This window comes from Galeopterus variegatus, unplaced genomic scaffold (genome assembly GCF_000696425.1).
Source record: "Galeopterus variegatus unplaced genomic scaffold, G_variegatus-3.0.2 Scaffold7602, whole genome shotgun sequence".
NCBI classification, from domain to species: Eukaryota; Metazoa; Chordata; class Mammalia; order Dermoptera; family Cynocephalidae; genus Galeopterus; species Galeopterus variegatus.
Window position 1 is genome coordinate 78,174 of NW_007733713.1, and position 10,234 is coordinate 88,407.

The window sequence follows — 10,234 nt, forward strand, 5'->3', positions numbered from 1 at the left end:
GACAAGAATGGATACAGAAAATGATCCATGGGTTTCCCTGCTTTTTTTGTGCAGTGCTTTTACCATTATGATGACAAATCAGATTTTCATTTTGCTGCACATAAAATGCAAGAAGACATGCAAAAATAAAGGGGACAAAAGGGAGAGGAATGATTGAGAATATTTGCAATTATTCAAAACCCACGGTGAGAAGTTTGCGTTGTTAAGATATGAGGGATGGTGAGATGACATGCATCAGGCAGCACCTTAGTGATTTAGTTCCTCTGGAGTCTACAACAGGCCTGATGAAGAACTGGCAAAACAGCTCAGCATCTTTTGGAATATGTCCTGAAAACAAGTGGCTGTCCTTACTATAAGACTATTTACTTACTATACGAGAGGCATCACACCTCTGAAGAAAATGATTATTCAGTTTATCCAACTTTTCCAGAGTGTTCCAACAGGACAGTTACTCAAGACTCCAAAGACATGCTGGATTCACTCTACCCAACTGTTGCCTTTAACTATGGCACCAATAACTGCTCCAAAATTTATATCCAGGATAGTAAAGAGGTTTTACTCAAAGTATTACACCAGCCACACTAACCTAAGTAGAAGAAAACTAGATAAGGCTTTCCTGGTTGATTCTTAAGACCCTCAGGAACTACTTTGAATGGTATCCGAGCTGAGTATTACACCAGCCACACTAACCTAAGTAGAAGAAAACTAGATAAGGCTTTCCTGGTTGATGCTTAAGACCCTCAGGAACTACTTTGAATGGTATCCGAGCTGGAGTGCAGAAACACTTGTATCACAATTCGTTCAACTATTTTTCTATTGTCGATTTCATTTTTTCTTCTAAAAATGGTGTTGCAGTAGATAATAGTATAAGATAATATCCTCATGAAAGTTTTTTTAATCTATAGGATAGTCACGAACTGGGGCCACCGGGACAAAGGGCATTGAAAATGATGCATATTGTAGATTGTAATAAATATGGCCAGATTACTTGACAAAAGATTTTAGCAACTCACCCTCCCGGTAACCATTCATGAGTGCAAGCTTCCAGCATCTTTGCCAATAGTTGGTCTTTTTAGTTTTTGCCAATCTGATGGGTGGAAAAAATGGCAGGTTTTTTTTTTTTTTTTAATTCACATTTTTCAATTAGTGAGGTTGTGCATCATGTTTACTCATGAACTGCCTATTCATAGCTGTTGGCCAATTTTACTGGAATTACATTTTTTCTTCTAGGAGCAGGCCGAATGGAAGTATTAGTGTATCTACGCTGTGAATCTGTTTTTCTAGGCTGTCATTTGACTTTAGGCATCTTTTGCATTAAAAAAGTATAAATTTGTATACAGTCCCTTTTTTTTTTCTTTTTTAAATGATTTTGGGGTTTCAAATCTTAAGAAAGTACCTTCTACTGGACTATGAAATATTATCCTAAAATTTATTTTATCTTCAATTTTATTCTTCTTTTGAGATTATCTACTGACATTTATTTTTGCATAGAGCATGAGGTAGGGGTCAAGATAATTCGATAATTCAGTAGTCAGGCATACAAAGAATTAGAACAAAAACCACGAATGAAAAGCGGCGAATGCCCCGTCCTACTGCAGGTATTTATACACGCAAGATCAAGATCGGCTCGTGGAAGCATTTCTGGTACAGGCTGAAAACGTCCCGCTGTCAGGGACTTGTGACGCAGCAAGCCTAGCATTTTATGTTTCCGCTCCCTAGCGTCCTCGGGATGATGAGATGGTTTCCTATCTAGGAACGTTAGGTATGGTTTCTCTCTAAGCTTCCAGCCCTGGAACATCGGCTCGCTGAGAAAGCATCGTCCCGAGACCACAGAAAACATTCCAAACTGCAACAAACAAAAAACTTCTAAAAGGAGAACCAAGAGCACAACTGCAAAGGGTAGCAAGAGCGACGACACTGCGCATGTGCGGTCTCCGCGAATTGAAAATCTTCCGAGGTGCTCTTTAGCAAGTTCTGCCTTGCAGCAGGAGGCGCATGCGCAGCCTCCGTTCCTGTGCGTCGTTCGCGTCTCTAGGACTGCGGGGCGCAGGGGCAGCTGGGAAGATGGCGGGTGTGGGCACGGCCGCTGTGGCGGCTTGGGTACCTTGTCGGAGCTGGGGCTGGGCATCCGTATCCTTCGGCCCCCACCGTGGCCTCAGCGCGTTACTTGCACGGAAGCCCCAGCGAGCGCCACGGTGGCTCCCAGGTCAGTGTCCGAAAGGCGGGAGTAGGACGCATTATTTTGAATTTCCCGGGTTCCGTCAGTTCCTGTAGTGCATTTTTAGCACCCCATTCAAAAATGCTCTTTCCTCTTTCTCATCACCCCAGTTCTAGGCTCTTGGTGCAATTCCGGTGAAAGCTTTGAGGAGAGCTCTGCCGCTGCCCTGTGCATTCTGGGCAGCCTGGGCCCTTGCATCTTGCGCTCTGCAATTTAAGGAACTCCTGCTCTCCTCCTTCCTCCTCTGCATTAAACGCCACCACTAGGAAAAAGTTAAGATGTGCATTTAATGCATTTGATTATTAGATCCTCCCGGGAGTTTACAGATCGTGACTGTTAAAATGCTTAGACCTGCCTTTCCGTGATTTGAAGGAACTTGCAGTATGAGGCATGCTGTCTGTAAAAAGAGATGTCCTCATCAGATCTAATTTCTAGTTTTGTCCTCTTGATGTGAAAGAACCATAATCATTATTGTACAAAGGCACCTAAAATTTGAACCCAAAATCAGAGAACCTCGTGTGTGTGTGTGTGTGTGTGTGTGTGTGTATAGTTTGGTTTTCAATTATATCGTTTTATTTTTTTGTTTTTGTGTTTCACATCCTTGCCACACAGCCATCAGATGCATGGTGCTTGGAATGGTAATTAACGTCATTGCAGAGACCCTTTGTTTCAAGTTTAAAACTTTAAACTTACCTAATCAATTTAATTGTACACAGCCAAAAGTCATGTACATAAATACTCCTAGTAAAGTATAGAGTGTCAATTCATTAACCAGAGTATAATATTCTTTCATCTATTTAGCAAACATTCGTTGGGCACTTATGCACCAATCCTTATAGTACAAAGATGGTTTGTGGATATAATGTTAAGGCTCTGTCCACGTATAACTCGCCAACATTAAATAAATTATAATTGCCTCAGGGGAAATTTCTGTGTTGGGAGGTACTATCTGAAAGAGGATAGAAAGGATTTTTTGAATGTCCAGCCTAGAAAATGAATATTTTTGCTGATGCTACCTGCCACCCTGCATAACTTGCCCTTACTAACCCTGTTTTCATCAGAAGTTTTAAATTTGGTACATTTCTGTATACATTGAAACTTTTAAACAGGCTTGTATGTAAAAAGGATAGGTTTAAGGCCTTCAATTAAGTTTTTAAAAAAGCAACTTCTCAAATCCCAAATGGGGAAAACTTGAGAACACACATGGAAGAGACAGAAATTTTCATTAGCCACAAGAAAGTGGAGGAAGACTTCATTTAACATTAAAAAAAAAAAGATTTGTTAGTCCAGAAAAAGACTAAGTGCACAACCTAACGTCTTTAGAGAGAGGCTGTGTGATTATAAATGACTTTCTACTTTTTTTTTTAAGGGCAAGTATTGATTTTACATTAGGAAAAAAAATTATAAAACAAAATGGAGTAACCTTGTAAAGTTCACCTACTGTACTGTTGTACTTACAATCTATGAGTACCATTCACAGAAAACCAAACCAATAAATAAAGTACACAGTGATTGGGATGGTCAGTTAGGTCACTGGAGAGAGCATGGTGCTGATAACACCGAGGTCAAGGGTTTAGATCCCTGCACTGGCCCCCCCCCCCCCCCCCCAAAAAAAATAGTGATTGCAGAGTTCTGTGAGAACTCTTTTTCCACAATGATACGTTTATGTTATATAAGGTTATCTATAAAGAAATTGCTTCTTGAGCCCACCTCTGCTGATATAAAATTATAATGTTGTGAGTGGAAAGGATGGGTAGGAGTCAGTAATAAACAGGGCACCTCCTCCTTTGAAACAGTTTCCCAAGGGCAGACCAAACCTGTTTGTTCCATACCCTCCCATCCTCAAAAAAAAAAAGATGTAAAATTTCTCAAACATTTAAAAAATTAAAAAGATCAAAAATTTCACAAGTGAGCTGAAACTAGTGGAACTAAATCTGAATGTTGATTGATACTGTTTAGGATAGATGATATAGTGGCAACAGGAAGATGTTTTTTGACAAGTTTCTGTCTTTTATTACCTTGAAATTTCTACTCATGTGTGTTTTGGAAGACTCAAGATTAATTGGCAGACAGCCAGTGTGACAGTTCCACCAGGACTGCTGCAAACTTGTGGCAGTGGTGTGGGGTCACTCTTGAGCGTTGGGACACCCAGGTGTGTCTCAAGCCAAGGCTTCCCCATCCTCTCCATGTGGGGTTAGAGGCTGCTGGTATAGGCCAGCGCCCAAGTGCTGGGTCGAGGTGTGGGTGGCCTGGGTGCTGCTCCAGGCTTAAGAGTAGAACAAACATCTGGCTTTTTGTTAGAAGTTAAATTACGCTAAGATCTATGAGTACCATTCACAGAAAGCCAAACCAACAAATAAAGTACAAAGTGATTGGGATGGTCAGTTAGGTCACTGGAGAGAGCATGGTGCCGATAACTCCGCAATGACGTTAATTACCATTCCAAGCACCATGCATCTGATGGCTGTGTGGCAAGGATGTGAAACACTCTAAGAGTGGTACTTGGTGGGATGAGCATCTTTCTGAAGAAAATATCCCATTTGTTAAGCAGTTGGTCTCTGATGAAAATAAAGCCCAATTAGCAAGTAAACTATGTCCTCTGAAAGATGAACCATGGCTTATACATTCTTGGGAAGCAGGTTTGGCATTATTGCACTGATGCTGGGCATGATGCCTTTACGGACCAAAGATGGTCAAAAGCATTGGTCACATTACTTCTGTTATGAGACTGTCATGTCCTAAAGTGTATTTTGAAGGAAAACCATAATGGAAAAATGGCAGCACTAACTGTAGAAAGAAAAACTATCATGTTTTTGCAAACCTACATCTGTATTGGAATTTTACCGAGGACTTGGATTGCCACCAAAACGGAAAGTTAAAATCTTTCATGAAACAGGTAATGCTGTAATTAAGCCAGGCAGTGCTCTTTATGCTGCTCACTTTCATCCAGGACAGTATGTGGATGTCACAGCCAAAACTATTGGTAAAGGTTTTCAAGGCGTCATGAAAAGATGGGGATTTAAAGACCAGCTTGCTACTCGTGGCCAAACAAAAATGAGAGACCTGGAGCTATTTCAACTGGTGGTGTTACCAAAGTCTGTCCTGGAGCTAAAATGCCTGGACAAATGGGAAACGTAGCTAGGGAAACGTAGCTAGGATAGCGTATGGACTGAAGATGTGGAGAATAAACACAAAGCACAATATAATCTATGTAAATGAGTCTGTACCTAGACATAAAAATTGCTTAGTAAAGTTCAGAGATTCTAAGCTGCCTGCTTATAAGGATTTCTGTAAACATCTACCATTCCCTACATGTTTTCCTGATGGAGATGAAGAGGAACTACCAGAAGATTCGTATGACGAAAATGTGTGTGTCAGCCCACTGTGCCTTCTATTACATTTGCCTAACATCACTGGACATGGCAGACCCTTACATACTCTGAACTTTGGTGAGCCCGAACAATAATATAGCCAGGAATTATATTCTCCTTTCTTAGTCACAATTCCACATTTCTTATCTTTGTCAAGGGCATAAATATATGATTCATCCTCTAATGGAATTTTGTTCGAAAAATTACTGCATTAAACAAATCGGTTAAGTAAATTGGATTTGATAGAATTGGCAATTTTCATATTAGCGAAATATTTGTAATTTGTGAACTTCATTCTTTTTTACTACACATTTCCCAAGTTATCTTAATGTGTTTATAAATTTAACTTTTATCAAAGATTTGTCAATCTTTATGAAGGGGTGATGTAAAACCATATAGGTGCTATGATGCAACTTATTTGGATGAAAGAAACCATTTCCGGGAGGGGGGTGGAGATTGGATATTGCTCAAAGAAGGTACCAATTTTGCCACGATTTTAAAACTAAAGATCTTGTGCACAGACTTGTTAATTTAGTACTTTGAATCTGCTTTTGTTTTTTGTATTAAGTGGAAATAGTATTTAACATTAATTCAATGAGTTAAGAAGTTAAGATTGAAAATATATACGGTTTTTCAAAAACTGTATTTGCAAACTGTTTATGTTTTATGTTCTTTGTTTAGCTTTCAGACAAAAGACATTATTCTCTTTCCTTAATCGACCAGACCTTCCAAAACTGGCTTATAAGAGACTAAAAGGGAAAAGTCCAGGAATTATCTTCATCCCTGGCTATCGTTCTAATATGAATGGCACAAAAGCATTGGCAATTGAGGAGTTTTGTAAATCTCTAGGGCACGCCTATATAAGGTAGGAACAACACTTTCAGAGAAAGTATTGCTACCATTTAGCTTGACAATGGAGAATTACTTCTGTTCTAACCAATTGAAGTAAATGCCAGCATTTTTATAGGTTAATTTATTTTAATGGCCTGTAAATTTTATCTCATGATTTAGGGTCATTGTAAAAGCAACCTTTAAAAGACCTTTTTAAAGGCCTTTTTGCCACCTGATGATGCTGGAAGGAAAGGACATCTCAAGTGAACTAGTGGTAACTAAACTCTTTAGATAAAATAATCTGTGTGACAACAAACAACTAGTTGGCTTTCTCCTAATCTCTTGTAGTTATATTGTGGTTTCCCATTGGGAACTTGTTTACATTGTTATTATTGTTTGTTTACCTATAACAGTCATTTATTTAGATTGCCAGAAGAGATAGTATGGTTTAGTAGAAAGAGCATTGGCCTGGAATTCAAGAAACATGGGTTTTAGAATCAATTTTAGCAATAGCTGTGGCAAGACAAAGTCAGTTAATAAACACTGGACCTAATTTTATCATCAAAAAAAAAAAAAAAGATTGGGCTAAAGATAATTTCTGAGTTTTCTTCCTAGCACTAAGCCTAAAAATCTGAATTTTTAGAAGAGTAGTTTCACTAATCTTCATTCAGTAATTCTAGAAAATAGGGCTGGCCAGTTAGCTCAGTTGGTTATAGCATGGCACTGATAACACCAAGATCCAGGGTTTGATCCCTATACTGGCCAGCTGCCAGAAAAAAAAGAAAAAGTTCTAGAAAATATAGCTGTATATAAAACATTTAGACTTTATTTGTTCGATGTACTAGTTGAAGTTATGTCAATTATATCGATTTAGTCTCTTTTTTTAAATCAAAATAACTGAATTATTTCATTTCCATGCTCAAAACTCTTAAAATCTATTCTGATTTGTTATCCTGAAGTGTGGAATATCTTTTGGAAATAGACTCTCTAGCACTCTACTGGGTGCTATGTAATGTACAAAGAATTATAAAACACAGTACTTGCCCTTAAGGATCTTTCAGTCAGGGTGAGAAACATAAGATAAAATACATATGAAAAATTAGGCAAAAGTACTCATCAAAATGTGATTAGGTGTCAGAAGAACAGTATACTTAATCACATAACATGAGAGAAAGAAAACTGGGGGTTGAAGTAGGTAGAAAAGACTTTTATAAAGGAACACTGAAGAATAGTTAAGATTTGGGTAGGAGAGAAATGCTGTCCAGGGAGGGGGATTACCCTGAGCAGAACATTATAATATCAGAAATAATGCTATCATTCTCCTTTTTGTCCCTGAATGAATCTGAATCAAGAAATCGCCATTTTACAGGTTCTTGAATTTCAGTTGAGACCATGAGAACTATAACCAGTTCCTGTCTCCTTGTAAGATATAATATAGGTTTTCAACATTTTGTATATTATATAAGTAAGCCTTTATAATAGCCCTTCACTGCAAATTTTTAATTTGAACAAGTCCTTTTTATTTGCTCTTATCAAACTTCATTCAGTCTAGTCACTATTAACTATTGATTGCATTTTAGTTTATTATAAGAGATTTTATTTTCTATATACATATTCTTCAATTTCTCAGTTTACTTTTGTTGTGATTTTTGCTGCAAAATTTAGATTTTGAATGATGAAGTGATTACTATATTATATAAGAAAAGGTACATATGGCTGTGGGAAAATTGTTTATTACTGTTCTATTACCATGCCTAAAATAAGATGTTGTCAGAGCTCAGGAATGTAACATTGTTTTAAGGCTGGTATTCTTTCATAGTTATTTCTAATAGAATTTTAAATTTGGGACTATGTCCCAGAGTATTGAGACTGCTAGGACTCAGTTGTATTACTCTTTAAAAGTCTTAAAGTGCTAAATGTGCTTGAATTACCTTTGTTTCTGGATTAGGGTTCAACAAGAGTGAACTATTACTATGTCCCAGAGTATTGAGACTGCTAGGACTCAGTTGTATTACTCTTTAAAAGTCTTAAAATGCTGAATGTGCTTGAATTACCTTTGTTTCTGGATTAGGGTTCAGCAAGAGTGAACTTTTTTTTACTTGTAACCTATTAGCATCACTAAATGTTTATATTTTCTTTCATGAAGGGGCTCTACAAGCGTTTTACATCCTCACCGTATATTTAGAAGGCAACTATAAAAGATGCAGCAAGTAATGATATCCAGTTGCCCACCAAGGAGGAGGGAAAGGAGAATTAGGGTGTCTTTCTCTTCTCTTCTCCCTGGTCTGTCTTCTATACTACATACCCTGAATTGGAAAGAAACAATAACTGTGATTAAGGCTACAGCAAGTTCCTTGTTCTATTTCCCAAGGATCCAAGATCATTTTACTTTAAACCTAAAGAAAACTTCTTTTACCTTCCATCATTTATCAATCCCTTATCTCTAAGGAAATATGCATATGCTATATATCTTGTATATATTATTTTATATAAAAACATGGGGACTCAGTTTTTGCTAGATTTTAAGAATCAGAAAAAAAAAGAAAGCTTGATACTTGAATAAAGTAATTCTTTTACTTTTTCCTTTCAATTCTATTCATTTAATAGATTCAGTTTTCCTCAGTGTGTGAGGTTTCTAAGCCTAGCTAGGAATTGACATTCTAGTCAGAGGGAGACAAATATTTAAAACTTGATTACAACACACAATAGGGAAAGTGTTAATTGAGTACACAGGAAAGAAAGAAAGTGACTGGTACTAGATAGGGCATGTATGTCAAGGAAAATTCCTAAAGGAAGTGACATGACTTAAAGGATGACTAGGAGTTTGGGTGAGCAAGGAAGACATTCTAGGCAGCAGAACAGCTTGCCAAGACTCAAAGTTACGAGAGGGCTTAGTTGAGAATTGGGAGTGTGGTTTAGGGTAATCTAAACACATGATATATACATCATGATTTATTGTATTGGAACCTTGAAGGAGAGGTAAAATTCACAGATCAAACAGACTTTGAGCCTGGATAACTAAGAATTCAGAAGAAGTAGACGGGTTGGTGGTGATGAATTTGATTCTCGTCTCATTTGCTTTTATTAATTCAGTAAATATATACTAAGCACTTACTACTTAAAAGAAACTCATCTAGGCACTGGGAAAACAGTGGTGAACAAAACAGTTTGTTCTGCCCATGTGGAGCTTTCATTCTAGTGTGGAAGACAGACCACAAACAAGTAATCAAATATCTTGTATGTCAAGTAGTAGTAAGTGCTCTGAAGAAAATAGAGTAAGGAAACAGAGGATGATGAAAGAAGCACAATTTTAATAACTGAATGGTCAGAGAAGGCTTTCCTGGGATGGAACATTTGAGGCAAAAGCCTGAATGAAGGAGGGAGCAATCTACATGGATATCTGGAGATAGAGTATTCTATGTAGAGGGAAGAGCTGATGAGGCAGGAATATGGATGGTGTTTCCTTTAACTTCAAGAAGGACTGGGAGAGAGCTGGCCGGTTAGCTCAGTTGGTTAGAGCACAGCCTTACAACATGAAAGTCATGGGTTTGGATCCTCGTACTGGCCAGCTGACACAGAAGGAAAGTGAGGTTACTGTTGGGGAGTGAGAAAGAGAGAATAATAAGAAATGAGATCAGAGAGGTGGTCAGGCACCGAAGTATGAGGGTACTTCAGAAAGAAAAATGGTGAAAAAAATGGAATTAAAAATACAAATCCTTTCATGAACCTTTTGACATACTTCATATGGTAAAGATTTTATTAAAGATTATAGAATGCCTTTGGAGGATTTGTACAAGACATGGCTTTTGTTTTT

General features: G+C 37.7%; 1 protein-coding gene and 2 pseudogenes across 1 annotated transcript in view; all 3 read left to right on the forward strand.

Annotated features, from left to right (window-relative positions):
* The first annotated feature begins 2,045 nt into the window (after positions 1–2,045).
* Positions 2,046–10,234, forward strand: part of ABHD10 (abhydrolase domain containing 10) — a 16,406-nt gene continuing 8,217 nt past the window's right edge. The window contains exons 1-2 of the mRNA XM_008592116.1: positions 2,046–2,206; positions 6,271–6,454. Of these exons, the coding sequence (XP_008590338.1) occupies positions 2,065–2,206; positions 6,271–6,454 (326 nt within the window). The 5' untranslated portion in view covers positions 2,046–2,064. The remainder of the gene's footprint in view (positions 2,207–6,270; positions 6,455–10,234) is intronic.
* LOC103607633 lies at positions 4,405–4,727 on the forward strand (annotated as a pseudogene).
* On the forward strand, positions 4,685–6,322 carry LOC103607632 (annotated as a pseudogene).